Source organism: Amblyomma maculatum, unplaced genomic scaffold, assembly GCF_055883805.1.
Source record: "Amblyomma maculatum isolate TAMU_Amacu unplaced genomic scaffold, ASM5588380v1 scaffold_138, whole genome shotgun sequence".
NCBI lineage: Eukaryota > Metazoa > Arthropoda > Arachnida > Ixodida > Ixodidae > Amblyomma > Amblyomma maculatum.
In genome coordinates this window covers 1-18246 of record NW_028146862.1, presented here as the reverse complement: position 1 = coordinate 18246, position 18246 = coordinate 1, and the positions used below count along the sequence as shown (strand labels likewise).

The window sequence follows — 18246 nt, the reverse complement described above, 5'->3', positions numbered from 1 at the left end:
TACAGCATCAGCAAAATGCAATAAATAACCTATTTCGTCAACCGGCACTTTGAAGTTATGAAAACTAAGTCCATCAACCATGCTCCCAACTCCGCATATCGGCAAATTAGCGCAGCTCCTTGACAACATACTACCATACATACATACACAACATACGTAGCTTCTGCTTCGTGCGAATTCGCAGATGACGTTGTAGTGCTGAGATTAGGCGCACATTCTAAGTAGAAAATTAAAGAGCACTGCAGCATCTGCACTGTACTAATGCGAAAGCACGAATGCTACTGTTGGTTGCTTCTAGTGGCGTAATTCACTTCTTATGTGCCCTTTCCGAACCAATCTTTTCCTATGCCCTGTTTCGGCTCTACTTCCGGTTGCGTGATGTCATATATATGATGTCAAATTATTTCACTTCTTCATTGCATCATTTATGGCCGAGTCATTTAGGAGCGGCGAGGGGGTAGTCTCCTCAAATCAGGGAGCAACACAATATAGGCGGATAAAAAGCCGCTTAGAACAGACCAATTTAAACTTGGAAAAGGCGGTTAAAATATTCCTAAAAGCACATCTACAGGACTGGATGAAATTCCGATTAAAGTGGGTAATTAACTTAGTCCACTAAGTAAGGAAACGGTGTTAAAAGCTTTGGAAATAGTCATAAGAAATAAGCAGAATCCGAACAGCTCGCGGCAGAGTAAAATGAATTTGTTTTATATTAGGGTTAAGGAGATAGGATGCACCTAAAATACTACAAACCCATTACGATAGCATCTGTTATATACAAGTTGCCATGCAGGCGGTGAAATTAAAAATGCAATCATGAGTACAGAAAGTAAGAAGATATTCGGAGAACTTCACAAAGGGTTTAGAAATGGTAGGCGCTTAGATGATAACCTATTCGTGCTTATACCAATGCATCGAAATAGCTAGAGCGGAAAGCAGACCTTGGTATGTAGCCTTCCAAGACATAAACAGGGCGTGAGACAACGTAAACAGGGAAATCCTGTACAACATACTAAAAGAAGAAGGTATCGGTCATGAGACAACAGTTTTCCTGCAGGAAATATACCGGGATAACAAAGTAGAAATTACATGGGAAGGGATAAGAAGCACGGAAGCTATGAAGGTATGCAAAGGATTAAGACAAGGTTGTCCTCGATCACCGCTGCTGTTCACGCCTTATATTGTAGCATGCGCACCTACTTCTGCGCACCTGCATTCTTTTGCGCAAACAGCAATCGACTGGAATGGCCTACCTGCCGAAGCCGCACTCCACGCCAGCAACATTTGTTTTTAAAAACCTAATCGAAAATATTGTTCCTTAAACCAAAGTTTCCTTTATTGTATTGATACTTTGTCTTGCCTTGTACCTCCCCTCATGTAATACCCCTATTTGTGACATTTGAGTTGTACAATAAATAAATAAATAAATAAATAAATAAATAAATAAATATGGAATGGAGGCTACAAGCAAGTAATCTAGGTTTTAAGCTGTCATATAGGTTAGGCGGAAAGGTCGTAGAGCAGCGCCTCCCCGATTTGATGTATGCAGATAATATTGTACTGTTAGCAGATAGCCAGGACGACTTACAAAGTGAAGCATTTCAGAGACGAAGGGGACACTGTAGTGTTCAGGTTTGGCACATTTAAGTCAGGTCTGTCGCTTTTTAGCGGCTCAACTGATCGGGGTCTTAAAATACAAGGTCATAAAGTACCCATAGTGAAAAATATAATTATCTTGGTGCATGGGTAAACGAAGAATTAGCATACATTGAAAAGCGTGAGCAATCACTTAGGCAAAAGGGCGAAAAAATGCCGGGATAATGAAGCATAGAAAATTTGGTGATACAACAGTTATCAGGTGTTGTGGGGCATATTAAAGGAATTATGGTGACCGGACTTATTTTACGAAATGCGGTTTCGTGCATAAAAGCAGAGGTACAATCGACATTAGAAATAAATCAGAGACCCGTCGGATGATGGGCCCTGACTGCCCACGGCTAAACCACAAATGAGGCGGTAAGGGGAGATATGGGCTGATCACCTTTCGAAGTAAGGAAAGCTCAGAGTAAAATATTATATGAAAAACACCTGAGAAAATTGGACAGTAACAGATGGGCAGATAAAGTATTTAAATACCTATACCTAAAACGCGTTGACATACAATGGAGGAAAGGAACTAGGAAACTAACCAGTAAGTCTGCTGGTCACAAAGACGGATTAATAAAGAGCGGTAAAATGATGAAAAACACAGAAGGTAAAAATTGAATAAATTCTATGAAAAAGGAACAGAGTGTAGAATTATACCAAAGTGTAAAAGGCTGATCAGGAAGGAAGCTTTCTTTAATACCTCAAGAGGCAGTGCCCCACTTTTTGAAACTAGATCAAGGTGCCTTAGAATACGCAACTCCAAAAGGAAATTTAACAATGAAGATTACAGATGTGCAGATGACACATGTGCACCTTTCTTGATGGGAATTTTGTACCTTTATGAAGCACTATGGTTGCTGTGCAGCCACTAGACATATCTTCCAGTATTTTCACATACGGCTGGTCCACTCCCTGATGTCGCAGTGCCTACATTAGTGCCAAAGTTTCAACTGAGTCAAATGCTTTTTCGTAATCAAGGAATGCTATCTGATCTGATCCTCTCTGGCTGCTTTTCGCCTTTTCATAGTTTGTAAAGCTTTCTTAACTTCTTCACTTGCGGAATGTCTGACTGATTTTTAATATTGCCAATCTCATTAACATCCTGACTACATCACCTACTGTATAGATCAGCGTATAGATCGGCTGCTCTGACTATATTCGTGATCACATGACTTACCTTAATTATCCCTTAGCGCATGCATCTCATTTTTGCCTGTGCCCAATTTGCTCTTCACCGCTTTAAGGCTATACCCTGTTTTTTAGAGCATGGTCAGTTTTCCACGTGTTATACACCTTTATTTCGGTAGCTTTGATTAGCTTGGAGCTCTTTGCCAGTTCTATCCTCCTATTGGGTTGGGAGCTTTCATACTTGGCATTTCTTAATCAGATCTTTCGTTTCCTTAAGCAGTTTACCAGTATCCTCTGTAACTATCATACCGCCTACTTATACCGTGCACTCAGTAATGATATCTTAGAAATTATTGCGCACTGCTTCCAGGTTAAGGTCGTCATCCTTCGTTAAAGCTGTTGATATATTTTGTAGCGAGATCCTCAACTCTTCTCCCCTCCTCCTCTCCACTAATTAGTTGATGGACTCCTTTCTTACTAACCTGTTTCGTTCCCTCTTGAGATCTAGACTGATTCGAGGCTTTATTATCATGTGGTCGCTGCATCACACATTTCCAATTACCTCAACATCCTCCGCAATGCAGGGGTCAGAATACATGTAGTCGATTTCATTTTTAGTCTCCCCGTTAGGGCTTTTCCACGTCCACTTTCGGTTCTTCCCCTTGCTGAAGAAGGTATTCACAAATATTAACTTATTGCGTTCAGCAAACTTAACTAGTAACTCCTTCTTCTGTGAAACGAGCCCAACTGGGGAGTGAGTTTTCGTGATTGTCAAACCAAATTAGTGCATTGCCTTCCAAGAAAAACGCTACGTTCACTTGTTTCATGGTCGAATAGTAACAAATATACCAGCACAGCGTTCGTATTCGGCTATAGCCACTCGTCCACATCCCCGTCCGATTGACCACCAAAGGTGCGCGGCTCGCGATAATGCTGCCCGAAATAAAAATAACCCAGGTGGTCGAATTTTACGGCCTCCTCTACTACGGCGTCTCTTATAGCCTGAGTCGCTTTGGGACGTTAAACCCCGTAAACCGACCATTACTTCAAATATTATTTTCTTCCCATTACTGTAACCGAAACCAACTTTCTATGCCCTCGTGTGTTAGGATCCGAAAATGTGGTCGGGGATGTAACCAAAATAAAAGGTAAAACTGGGCGCATGAAACAGGTGGCAAAAAAGAAAAATAACAAAAAATTGGCGATGATTACGGTACTTCCTAATGCGAAATTTGATCGCAGCTCGTCAGCTGTTTAAGCTTTTCGATAGATTGTGGCAAAGAATTCGAGCAAGGCCTGTACATTTACAGACAGCTGGTTACGAGGGCCAACGGCGACGACGACCCTAAACCCAGGAACGGGCGCTAAAGTGCTTAATGCTGAAAATATGGCAGTGGAGATATTTTTGAAAAAGCGAGTTTTTTTTTAGTTTTACCGTGGGGAACTAGATGTATATACTCAAGCTACATCAAATATGATGCTTTTCTCTGTGGGTGTGCGAATTCCCGGTTACTGTACATGTTATCCTGCAGTTCGGTGTGGGCGCTCGCAATATTCATGAATTATCTTTGCAGTGTGTATCATATGTGGTCACGTGTTTCCCGTGAGCTCTGAAGCGTGCCTTTCATAATTGGTTCGCATGAATGGAAAGTATCTGTCACACTTGTTTCTGTGGACACCTGAATCACGCCATAAGGGAAGTAAGGTTGGAGTGAAAGTGAAGCTGATAACGAGGGACAGCGCCGACGCCGCGAAACCCAGGAACAGACGCCAAAGAGCTGCGCTCTTAACAGCATGGGAGCAGACCGCTAACTGTTTAATCATGATCGAAAGCACATGCTATACACATGAGGAACCGAGGCTCGCAACCACTGCTATCATTCAAACAAAACGTGATAAAAGGCAAATGTGCGATAGTAATATACTTTTACTTTTGTGGGTAAATCTCTCGTCAATTCAGAAGGCCGGATAAAAGCGGAATACGAAAACGTCAAGTCCCAAGAAGCATCACATGAAAAAAAAAAAAGAAGGCTACAATCCAATTGACTCAAGATGAGTGGCAATGCAGACAATAAGGTAAAAAAAAATGTAAAACCAAGGAACAGATATGGTCAACATTAAATCACATAAAAGAGTCGTGTAAAAGAATGTTGGTACGGAAATATCAAGGGACAGCTGTAAAGGCGAATATAAAAGCACGTAAAATATTGCATTTACAAACCGGAAAAACAGTGTATAATCAAGATTGGGAAATGGAAGACACTATAAAATGGATAAGGGGACTTCCAAAAACGCGGTTTATTCGTGGAAAGCGAAATAGATAGAGGGATGACACGTGTCGCAGCAGTTCTTAAAATGTGGAAAGCTTCAACAACCTTCCTTTCTCTCTTATCTCTGATTTTAAACACGAACGTGTGTTTGCGCTCAAATAGTATAACTTTTCAGCTATGTTCATACCTTCACGGCACCGTTTTTTTTTTTCATACACATACACAATGTTTTACAGGCTGTTCTTGTTTTTGATCTATTATCTACATTGCCACTCATCTTTTCTCAATCTGGCTGTAACTTTTTTTGCCGTGATGCTTGATGAGATGGACGTTTGACTGCTATGCTTCTTATCTGGCCTTCCGAATTGATGAGATGTTTGTCCATAAAGGAAAAATAGAATACGATGGCATTTTGTTTCCTTTTATCACGTTTTGTTTGAATATTAGCAGTGGTTGTAGGTCTCGGTTACTCACGTATATAGCTTGTGCTTTCGGTCACGATTAAACAGTTGGAAATCTGCGCCCTCGCAATTTTCGTTCCTTTATGTTTTGTCATGGCCCATTCGTGTAGATTACCTTTTATCTGCAATCAGCAAAGTAACGTGAAAAAATGTTCCACTTCATGTAACGAAGACTACACAACTACTGGTTGTCGCTGACTTGTTTAGTTTCCATTATGTGTTTTCTTCATTGCGAGTACCCAAAACTACAGTTAGCCTTATGTTTCGCTGGTCCTATTTTAGAAACTCGTGCTTGGGTCTTTTAGTGGCGCATAGTAATGCATAAATGAATTCTTCAGATTAAATACCTAGATAGGGCTGCATTTTTGAATAATGCACATTATACGGATATGTTACGATAAGAAAATATTTTACGTGTTGTCACATAATATTCTGTGAGCATTTCTTTCAAACGGTGTAATAGATGCAATGAAAAAAGAAAGAAATGGTTGCTCAGTATGAAAGAGCACTGAGCAAGGCATAAAGGGTAGCCTCTGTACGCGAGCCGAGCCGACGTTTCGATATGTCGACTTGTGTTCATCAGCCCTGTCACCTAAACACGATGAACCACATAGAGACAAGTGCAAAATCCAGCCTTCAACACATGCAAGGGGAGTAACCTTCGCATGGTGATCGGTTAGATGTCCTCATCACTTTCTGCTGGGGGGTTGGCATCTTCTCAGAGTCAGCTTGAGGACGCTGCTTCCGGGAACAGCAAACCAAGTCTCCTGGTGGCCGGTGCACATGCTGGAGTCCGAGCTTGATTCCACCTTCCTTCGCTTGGAAGGCCGCGGATCGCCTGCGGAGAGGTTGTCATCGTCGCTGCTGCAGCTGTCGTCTTGGCTGGTGTCGCTCTTCTCCTGACCACTGCCTTCATCCTCCCTGCCGCTCTCGTCGTCGCTGCTGTCGCTCAGCCAGTCCCACTCCCGCAACAGCCTATCCAGCAGCAGTCGTCGACGGAGCCCCAGGTCCTGTCGACTGGCGTCAATTTCCTGGATCTTCTTGACACCTGCGGAGAGAAGGACCCGAATTTTCATGTCCATAGAGGAAATTAAGCGTACTCACCAGAGTTCACTTTGGGCCGATTCAGGAGGCCCGTCTGGCTGCAACCGTGACCAGGCACAAAATGAGAGCGCAAAGGTTTCAGGCCTCTTTCCTCCTCCGCAAGAGGGTTCACCTCCCTCTCCCACTGCTATACTGCGATTGGTTGGCTGAAAGGAAGCGGTCAGGGACCTCATCTTCGACGGGTAGGCCGGCATGCGCTGGAAAGGGAAGTGAGACGTAGAAGAGATAAGAAAGAATGCTGTGTTGATTTTTTTGTTCTTTTCTTCCCGCTTTGTGAAACAAGGTGGGAAAGTTGTTTCTGGGGAAAAATAGGAGTTGTCAGTACCAAAAAAATTATGAAAGTAACCATGCTCATGTGCATGGCTGCTCTTGAGCTGTTTCTATACATTTAAAACCAACTTTGAAATACGGCTACGCCCTCAAATGAGCCGTTTGAATTCCTTTGTATAAAATTTCATCTACAGCCGTCTTAGCATAAGCGACATTCTCTCGGCACAATTTTTTTTTACTCCGGAATGCAGTAAGGACGCAACTAGAGCAGCTCATGTCCATGTCTCTTTACTCAGCCTTGGCAGCCTAGAGGCAGGTTGAGCGTCGGTGTAAAACGCTTCGCTATAGTAGACATCGAATTGCTTGTTGCAATGGTAACGATCAATGAACCAAAGCTTGAAGAGATAAGCATTAGAGAGAAATGACACAATGCTATTTAGAACCGGGCACTTCCGGGCTGAAATGCAAACTGCAGCTGTGATGCAGTGCGATATTCAATCGAACAGATTGATTTGCGCTCGCCAGGAGATATCGCGAAGAATTGGCTTCTCCCCCGAGCCTGTTGCAGCATCAGCAAAGCGCAATCAATGAGTTATCTACACAAGCGACAACTTGAAATAAGTCCATCAACCACGCGGCCAACTCCGCATATCAGCAATCTCGTTGAACTCCTTCACAACTGTCTACCACTGCAGGGCTCAGCTTCTGCTTCGTGCAACGTGAAAATATGACGTGGACGTCGAGAACCCCGCTCTCGCCAACGGGAAGCTTGCTCATGATCGTCTCTTTGAAGGCGGTGCTGCGTCGCCGCTCCCTAGAATAAAGCTTACACCACGCGCGTTTTGGGGTGAGAGAACTATCTTAGATTTTCCAAGTTCCAGTCTACGTAATTTGCATTCAGGTGCGGTGGAGCGGAGGTGTGGCTGCGACGTCAAAGCATGTAACACGGGATTCACGCTAAACATTATTTTACGTCCCAAACGACTCTCATGGGAGTAACTATCGCTCCAGTATAAATTAGCGCCATGGTGCGGATGCCGTCAATGAATACTTCAAGTGTGTTCTTTTACATTAATACAGGCAGAGGTATTGGGAAAGTGTATTCTCCAGCAACCTCACCTCCAACAGCCGCGCCTAAGAGAAGAACGCGGCCGAGCAAAGGGTTTGCGTCGCTGTCTGGGTTGGCGGCGTCAGGCTGCGGTCGGAAGCAGGTGGGCCATTTCGCTTCTGTGTCAGCCGGTAGGTATCCAAAGTCAGTGTAGACGTCGGCGGATGTTCAGACAATCAGAAGCATTGGGCAGCGGCCGATGGTCTTGTGGCAGCAGGCGCCGTCGACGGCAGTACCGCGAGATGTGGCCGGTCATGCCACAGCAAGAACACACGACTTGCGGGAACCACAGGTCAGAGTAAAGGATGGTGCAAACTTTTTCTGGATGGCAGATGTAGCCGACTTGCTTTGCTGATGAATCACCCCACTTGTGTAGGTGGTTCTTCTTCCCATCCATGATTGGGAATAGATTAAATCGTCATACTCTCTGCGGTTGTCACAGCATGGCACATTTAGTGTCGGAATCAAGGAAATTGATGGGGTGCGTGTTCTGCCTACAGCACGCAACCGTCATATTGGTGTTTATCCCGGCATGCAGAATCTTTGTTACGTAGCAATTCTTCTCGCACGATCCGGCGTATCAGACGAACTATCGACACCGGTGCGCTTTCATCAACGCTCACGACGGACGTGACGTTTGCCAGTCGCCCAAATTAGGTGTGATGCGGCGCAACTTCAGGGATTCGAAATTACGGCAGTGCCTGATGACGTCAGTTGTGGAGCTGAAATCGTCTTTGCTAAAAAGGAGCGTATAAACGTCTGCAGCGATGCCTTTCTGAAAGTGTCCCACTTTATCCTCCTCGGACATTCGTAAGTTTATATTCTTGCACAACTTGACAATGCCCTCAACCATAGCCTCCTTTTTGCACTCTGTGCCTGTCAACTCCCCGGCCGTCACCGCCGCTCCTCCTCCGTTGACAAGTTACGCCGCTGGCTGCCGAGAGATGGCGACAGCGACGTAGGGTCACCTTCGCCAGGAGAGTGCCGGGTGCGCCGTGAGTGTGCCGGGTGTTGCAAAGCGATCCGGATAGCCACGCGCTGCCGCTGTCTCGCTGTTTCGTGGACTGTTCTGCTGTGTGCAAGGTCATGCTTCTACTTTTCTCTTCCTTCGGGTGCTGCAGGAATACAGCATTGCACCAACTGGTAAGTGCCAGCTTTGCTTTGTCCTTCCAGCGATCGCTGCGTAGTATTCAGCTGCTTTGAGGCTTGTAAAAAATAGTGACAGCACCAATGTGTTTATTAAGCATCAATACTGCAATAGTAATGTTAGATGCGCACCTGTGCTTTCTGGACTGCAATGCTAATTGCTTCCCTGCCTAGCTCGTCTGCATAGTGTGTTAGTGTGCTCCTGCGAAGCTTTTTTTTGCAGTATACGCTAATTACGAAAATTTGTGATAAAATAGAAACACAATTAGATTTACCTATTGTGAAGATGACAACTTTAAAGTGAGTTAAACCAAATCTTGCAAAGCCTATATTAGTTTCCCTTCTCGCACTCAAACGCTTTAAGGCCTGTGAGAAATAATGACAGCAACGGAAGTGTGTTTATTACGCGTCAGTAAGGTAATAATAATAATAAAATGTGCACGTCTATTTTCTGGACTGCGATGCGAATTTCCTCCCTGGTTAGCTCCTCTATGTGGTATGTTACATGTGCTCCAGCGCAGTATTTTTTGTTTCGCCAACTGCGCAATTCTGTGAAAAAATAAAAACACGAGCTTTGCCTATTGTGACAATTATTTTAGAGTGATCGAAACAGTAAGATGGCACGCGTATATTTGTCTTTCCTTGTTTTTCTAGTTTAAAAAATAATAAAAAACGTTTGTACGACGCGCTGAATCATTCAAAGTGACAGCTGATACCAAAACTGTTCTCCTTACAGATCTCAAAGGCATACTGCGATGCAGTTCTTCTAATCGTCTGTAAATCAAGCTGGCTACTGAAGTGCTATCAGTGACAGCAGTCACCGCGAACTTTTTTCCCTACTTGTGGCAGCTATTCATCACACCACTTCTACATGGTACTCTTGAAGCACAATTGCTGTTGTGAAATGTGTAAATAAATGCTGGTGCCTTTCTTCTTAAATTTTGCTTTATTGCAGCATAGACTAGCATTGTAATTTTTCAATTACCATTGGTGCTAGCGGAGCAGTCATGCAGTTTTTCGAGCCATGCGCAATTTCTTGAAACTGCCTGACATAAAATGTCATATAGCGTTGGTGTTATTGCCTAAAAAGTATCATGATCACTTGTTATGCTTAGTGGATGTCGGCCTTACAAGTAAATATGCTGAATATGCACGACTCATGCTTAAGAACAGTTATCCCGCTAGCGAATAACAGCGCTCCCGCCCCGACTTTCGTACCCGTGCGCCTCGACCCCTACGTCAGCGGCGCCCTCAGCGAGGGGACCGCGCAACTTTACTCGACGGCGCCGCTCTATTGTTCGCGCGGCGCGTTGAAAAGCACAGAGTATAAAGGAGGCTATGCCTCAACATATCTGGCGCATGTCTCACCAAATACCTGGGCTCGCTGCAGCAACCTTTATTCTGCGCGCTTCTTTTTCGCGGATCCGTCGCCAAAGCACTCTTATATTTCTTCTGTGAAACGACCCCAGCTGGTAAGTGAGTTTTCATGATTATCAAATCAAATTAGTGCATTGCCTTCCAAGAAGAACACTACGTTCGCTTGTTTCGCCGTCGAATACCAACAATTCAGCTATCAAACCTCAGCTCGACTGTTCGTAGTCGGCTAGCCAGTCAACATCTTCGTCAGATTTTCCACCAAAGGTGCGCGGCTCGCGATAATGACGCCCCAAATAAAAAACCCAGGTGGTCGAATTTTACAGCCTCCTCCACTAAGGCGTCTCTCATAGCCTGAGTCACTTTGGGATGTAAAATCCCGTAAACAAACCACTTCTTCAAAGATTCTTTTCTTCCCAGAACTTCCTGTACAACATACTAATCCTACAGTACTATTGTACAGGAGTACCTTCACGGCACTATTGTTTTTCCACACAGCTACACGATATTTTACAGCCTTTTCGTTTTTTTTTACTCTATCATCTGCATTACCACTCATCTTTGCTCAGTCTGACTGTAGCCTTTTTTTTTTTTTTTTTCACGTGATGCTTCTTGGGAATTGACGTTTGAGTGCTCTGTTTATTTATTCGGCCTTTAGCAATTACGAGGTCTTTACCCATAAAGTAAAATACAATACGCGTCTTGTGTGAATGATACCATTTGCACGCCTCGGTTCTTCATGTATATAGCACGTGCTTTCGAATATGAATTAACAGTTGGCAATCTGCGCCCACATTGTCGTTCTTTGTTCGTTTATGTCAAGTCCTATTTCAGTCGCGGAGTTTTACCTTTTATCTGAAAAGAACTAACTAACCTTCAAACACGCTCTACTCCATGTAATGAAAACTTGACAACTACCCATTGCCGCTGTATTCTTTTGTTTCCATTATGTGTTTTCTTCATCGCCAGTACACAAAACTTCATTTGTCATTGTGTTCCGCTGGACTTACTTTATGAAACTCGTGCATGGGTCTTTTAGCGGCGCATAGTATTGTATAAATGAATTTTTCAGATTAAATACCTAGATGAGGCTGCAATTTTGGCAAATGCACTTATTGCAGACATGCTGTGATAAAAAAAAATTATGCGTTCTGACATGAGATTCTTTGAACTTGGCGTTCTTCTCATGCGGTGCTATTGATGCTATAAAAACATAAAGATGACTGCACAGTATGAAAATGCACTAAACAAAGGTTAACGGCACGGCTCATTTCGACATGGCGACTTGTCTTCGTCACCTAAACACGATGAAATACATAGAGACAAGTGCAGAATCCAGTCGCAAATGCTTATCCAGCCTTCAACACGTGCAAGGAGAGTAAGATTCGACCGGTGATCGTTTAGATGTCCTCGTCACTTTCTACTGGGGGTTGGCATCTTCTCAGAGTCAGCTTGAGGCCGCTGCTTCCGGGAAAAGCAAACCAAGTCTCCTGGTGGCCGGTGCACATGCTGGAGTCCGAGCTTGATTCCACCTTCCTTCGCCTGGAAGGCACCGGATCGCCTGCGGAGAGGTCGTCATCGTCGCTGCTGCAGCTGTCGTCTTGGCTGGTGTCGCTCTTCTCCTGACCACTGCCTTCATCCTCCCTGCTGCTCCTGCCGCTCTCATCGTCACTGCTGCCGCTCTCGTCGTCACTGCTGCAGCTCCCGTCGTCGCTGTTGTCGCTCAGCCAGTCCCACTCCCGCAACAGTCTACCCAGCAGCAGTCGTCGACGGATCCCCAGGTCCTGTCGACTGGCGTCAATTTCCTGGATCTTCTTGACACCTGCGGAGAGAATATCCCGAATTTTCATGTCCATAGAGGAAATGAAGCGTACTCACCAGGGTTCACTTTGGGCTGATTCAGGAGGCACGTCTGGCTGCAACCGCGACCAGGCACAAAATGAGCGCGCAAAAGTTTCAGGCCTCTTTCCTCCTCCGAAAGAGGATTCACCTCCCTCTCCCGCTGCTATACTGCGATTGGCTGAAAGGAAGAGGTCAGGGACCTCATCTTCGACGGGTAGGCCGGCATGCGCTGGAAAGGGAAGTGAGAAGTAGAAGCGATAAGAAAGAATGCTGTGTTGATTTTTTTTTTCTTTTCTTCCCGATTTGCCAAACAAGGTGGGAATGTAGTTTCTGGGGAAAGATAAGAGTTGTCAATACCAAAAGAAATAGGAAATTAACCATGCTCATGTGCATGGCTGCCTCTACAGCTGTTTCTATACATTTAAAACAAACTTTGAAATATGGCACCGCCTTCAAATGCCTTTAATGAGCTGTTTGAATTCCTTGGTATAAAAATTATCTCTACAGCCTTTCTAGGATAAGCGAAATTCTCTCGCCGCTTTATTCTTACTTCGTAAGTCTACACGCACTCTGAGCTACGGTGTAAACCGCTTTGCTAGAGTCGACATCGAATTGCCTGATGCAATGGTAATGATCAATGAAGCAAATCTTGAAGAGAGAAGCATTGGAGAGAAAAAAACACATTACACTTTGCTCAAAAAAAAGCAAGCGGGCACTTTCGGGCTGAAATTGGAACCGCAGTTGTGATGCACTGAGACATTCAACCGAACAGCGTTGCGTTCGCCAGAAGATATGGCGAAGAACTCGATTCTCCCCCGAACCTATTACAGCATCAGCAAAATGCAATAAATAAGCTATTTCGTCAACAGGCACTTTGAAGTTATGAAAACTAAGTCCATCAACCATGCTCCCAACTCCGCATATCGGCAAATTAGCGCAGCTCCTTCACAACATACTACCTTACATACATACATACATACATACATACATACATACATACATACATACATACATACATACATACATACATACATACATACATACATACATACATACATACATACATACATACTAACATACACAACATAGGTAGCTTCTGCTTCGTACGAAATCGCAGATGACATTGTAGTGGTGAGATTAGGCGCACATTCTAGGAAGAAAATTAAAGAGCACTGCAGGATCTGCACTGTATTAATGCGAAAGCACGGATGCTACTGTTGGTTGCTTCTATTGGCGTAATTCACTTCTTATTTGCCCATTCCGCGCCAATCTTTTCCTATGCCCTGTTTCGGCTCTACTTCCGGTTGAGTGATGTCATATCCTTGATGTCAAATTATTTCACTTCTTTATTGCATCAGTTACAGCCGAGTCATTTAGGAGCGGCGAGGGGGTAATCTCCTCAAAAACAGGGAGCAACACAATACAGGTGGATAAAAAGCCGCTTAGAACAGACCAATTTAAACTTGGAAAAGGCGGTTAAAATATTCTTAAAAGCACATCTGCAGGACTAGAAGAAATACCAATCAAGCTGGTTAATTAACTTAGTCAACTAAGTAAGGAAACGGTGTTAAAAGCTTTGGAAACAGTCATAAGAAATAAGCAAATTCCGAACAGCTCGCGGCAGAGTAAAATGAATTTGATTTATAAAGGGAAAGGAGACAGGATGCACCTAAAATACTACAGACCCATTACGATAGCATCTGTTATATACAAGTTGCCATGCAGGCGGTGAAATAAAAATGCAATCATGAGTACAGAAAGTAAGAAGATATTCGAATAACTTCACAGAGGGTTTAGAAATGGTAGGCGCTTAGATTATAACCTATTCGTGCTTACCCAATGCATCAAAATAACTAGAGCGGAAACCAGACCTTTGTAGGTAGCCTTTCTAGACACAAACGGGGCGTACGACAACGTCAACAGGAAACTCTTGTGGAACATGCTAAAAGAAGAAGGTATTGGTCATGAGATAAGTTTTCCTACAGGAAATATACCAGGATAACAAAGAAGAAATTACATTACTGAAGCTATCAAGGTATGCAAATGATTAAGGCAAGGTTGTCCTCTCTCACCGCTACTGTTCACGCCTTACATTGTCGCATGTGCACCTCCTACTACGCATCTGCATTCTTTTGTTCAAACAGCAATCGATTGCAATAGCCTACCTGCCGAAGCCGCACTCCATGCCAGCAACATTCGTTTTTAAAAACATAATCGAAAATAGTGTTCCTTAACCAAAGTTTCTTTTATTGTATTGATACTTGTTATTGACTTGTACCTCCCCTCAAGGTAAACCCCTATTTGTGGCATTTGAGTTGTACAATAAATATATAAATAAAATAAATAAATAAATAATGCACGCTACAAGAAAGTAATCTAGGTTTTAAGCGGTCATATAGATTAGGTGGAAAGGTCGTAGAGCAGCGCCTCCCCGTTTTATGTATGCAGACAATATTGCACTGTTAGCAGATAGCCAGGATGAGTTACAAAGTTAAGTATTTCAGAAGAGAAGGGGATACTGTAGTGTTCAGGTTTAGTGTGTTTAAGTCAGGTCTGACGCTTTTTAGCGGCTCAACTGATCAGGGTCTTAAAATACAAGATCATCAAGTATCCATAGTGACAAAATATAATTATCTTGGTGCATGGCTAAACAAAGAATTAGCATACATTGAAAAGCATTAGCAATCACTTAGGCAAAAGGGCGAAAAGATGCCGGGATAATGAAGCATAGACCATTTGGTGATACAGCAGATATCAGGAGCTGAGTGGCATATTAAAGGAATTATGGTTCCCGGACTTACTTTACGAAATACGGTTTTGTGCATAAAAACAGAGGTACAATCGACATTAGAAATAAATCAGAGAGCCGTCGGATGATGGGCAGTGACTGCCCACGGCTAAACCACAAATGAGGCGGTACAGGGACATATGGGCTGGTCACCTTTTGAAGCAAGGGAAGCTCAGAGTAAAATATTATATGAGGAACGCCTGAATAAATTGATCAGCAACAGGTGGGCAGCCAAAGTATTTAAATACCTACGCCTAAAACGCGTTTACACACAATGGAGGAAAGGAACTAGGAAACTAACCAGTAACTATGCTGGTCGCAAGGACGGAGAAATAACGAGCGTTAAAATTGTGAAAAGCACAGAAGGCAAAAATTGAAGAAATTCAATGCAAAAGAAACAGAGTGTAGAACTATATCAAAGTGGAAAAGGCTGGTCAGGAATTAAGCTTTCTTTAATAACTCAAGAGGCAGTGCCCCACTTTTGAAACTAGATCAAGATCCGTTAGAACACGCAGCTGCAAAAAGAAATTAAGCGAAGATTGAAGATGTGCAGATGACACATGTGAATTTTGTAACTTTCGTTATGAAGAACTATGCTTGCTGTGCAGCCACTATACATATCTTCCAGTACTTTCACATACGGCTCGTCCACTCCCTGATTTCGCAGTGCCTACATTAGTGCCAAAGTTTAAACTGAGTCAAATGCTTTTTCTTAATCAAGGAAAGCTACCTGATCTCATCCTCTCTAGCTGCTTTCCGCCTTTTCATAGTTTATAAAGCTTTCTAAATTTCTTCACTGGAGGAATGTCTGACAAATTTTTAGTATTGCCAACCTCATTATCATCCTGACTACCTCGCCTACTGTATAGATCAGCGTAGAACTCCTCGGCTGCTCTGATTATATTCGTGATCACATTACTTACCTTAAGTATCCCTTAGCGCATGCATTTGATTTTTGCCTATGCCCAATTTGCACTTCACCGCTTTAAGGCTGCCCCCTTTTTTAGAGCATGCTCAGTTTTCCCCGTGTTATACATCCTTATGTCGGTAGCTTTATTAGATTGGATATATCTGCCAGTTCTATGCTCCTGTTTAGTTTGGAGCTTTCGTACTTGGCATTTCTTAAACAAATCTTTCGTTTCCTTAGGCAGTTTACCAGTATCCTCTCTAACTATCATACCGCCTACTTCTACCATGCACTCAGTAATGATATCTCAGAAATTATTGTTCACTGCTTCCAGGCTAAGGTCGTCAACCTTGGTTAAAGCTGTTTATATATTCTGTAGCGAGATCCTCAACTCTTCTCTCCTCCTCCTCTCCACTAATTAGTTGATGGACTCCTTTCTTACTAATCTGTTTCGTTCCCTCTTGAGATCTAGACTGATTCAAGACTATTATCCTGCTGTTGCTGCATCACACGTTTTCAATTGCCTCTACATCCTCGGCAATGCAGGTGTCAGATTGCATGTAGTCGATTTCCTTTTTAGTCTCCCCGTTAGGGCTTTTCCATGTCCACTTTCGATTCTTCCCCTTGCTGAAGAAGGTATTCACGAATATTAACTTATTGCGTTCAGCAGACTTAACTAGTAACTCCTTCTTCCGTGAAACGAGCTCAACTGGTAAGTGAGTTTTCGTGATTGTCAAACCAAATTAGTGCATTGCCTTTGAAGAAAAACACTACGTTCGCTTGTTTCACGGTCGAGTACCAACAATTATACAGCGTTCGTATTCGGCTAGCCACGCGTCCACATGCTCGTCAGATTGACCACCAAAGGTGCGCGGCTCGCGATAATACTGCCCGAAATAAAAAACACCCAGGTGGTCGAATTTTACGGCCTCCTCTACTACGGCGTCTCTTACAGCCTGAGTTGCTTTGGTACGTCAAACCCCGTAAAGCGACCATTACTACAAATATTATTTTCTTCCTAGGACAGTAACCGAAAGCAACTTTCTATGCCCACGTGTTTTAGCAAACGTAAATTTGGTCGGGGATGTAACCAAAATAAAAGGTAAAACTGGGCTAATGAAACAGGTTGCAAAAAAGAAAAAGAACAAAAAATTGGCGATGATTACGGTACTTCCTAATGCGAAATTTGAGCGCAGCTCGTCAGCTGTTTAAGCTTTTCGGTAGATTGTGGCAAAGAATTCGAGCAAGGCCTGTACAATTACAGACAGCTGGTTACGAGGGCCAACGGCGACGACGAACCGAAACCCAGGAACGGGTGCCAAAGAGCCTCATGCGAAACGATGTCAGTCGAGATATTTTTGAAAAGCGGATTTAGTTTTTTTTATTTTTACGGTGGTGAACTAAGTGTACATACGCAAGCTACATCAAAATACGATGCTTTTCTCTGTGAGTGTGCGAATTCCCGGTTAGTGTACATGTTATCCTGCAGTTCGGTGTGGGCGCTCGCATTATTCATGAATTATCTTTGCAGTGTGTATCGTGTGTGGTCCCGTCTTCCACTTGAGCTCTGAAGCGTGCCTTTCATAATTGGTTCACATGAATGGAAAGGCAAGTATCTGTCACACTTGTTTCTGTGGACACCGGAATCAAGCCGTAAGGGAAGGAAGGTGAGAGTGAAAGTGGAGCTGATTACGAGGGACAGCGCTCATAACAGCATGGGCGCAGACTGCTAGCTATGTAATGACGATCGAAAGCACATGCTATATACACGAGGAAGGCTTGCAAGCACTGCTATCATTAAAAAAAAAAACGTGATAAAAGGCAAATGTGCTATCGTAATCTACTTTGACCTTTGTGGGTAAACCTCTCGTCAATTCAGAAGGCTGGATAAAAGCGGAATACTTTTTGCAGTGATGCTTGATGGGATGGACGCTATGCTTCTTATCTGGCCTTCCGAATTGATGAGATGTTTGCCCATAAAGGAAAAATAGAATACGATGGCATTTTGTTTCCTTTTATCACGTTTTGTTTGAATGTTAGCAGTGCTTGCCCACCTCGTTTACTCACGTATATAGCTTGTGCTTTCGGTCATGATTAAACAGTTGGAAATCTGCGCCCATGCCATTCTTGTTCCTTTATCTCTTGTCATATCCCATTCGCGTAGTTTACCTTTTATCTTCAATCAGCAAAGTAACCTGCAA

At 43.4% G+C, this 18246-nt stretch overlaps 1 protein-coding gene across 1 annotated transcript; it reads right to left on the bottom strand.

Annotated features, from left to right (window-relative positions):
* Positions 1–11904: 11904 nt before the first annotated feature.
* LOC146170613 (uncharacterized) lies at positions 11905–12513 on the bottom strand (the record flags this gene model as incomplete). The annotated part of the gene is made up of 2 exons (XM_084586894.1): positions 11905–12330; positions 12387–12513. Coding segments are annotated over 2 exons (549 nt in total), but the record flags the coding sequence as incomplete, so codon positions are not given.
* Positions 12514–18246: the final 5733 nt, after the last annotated feature.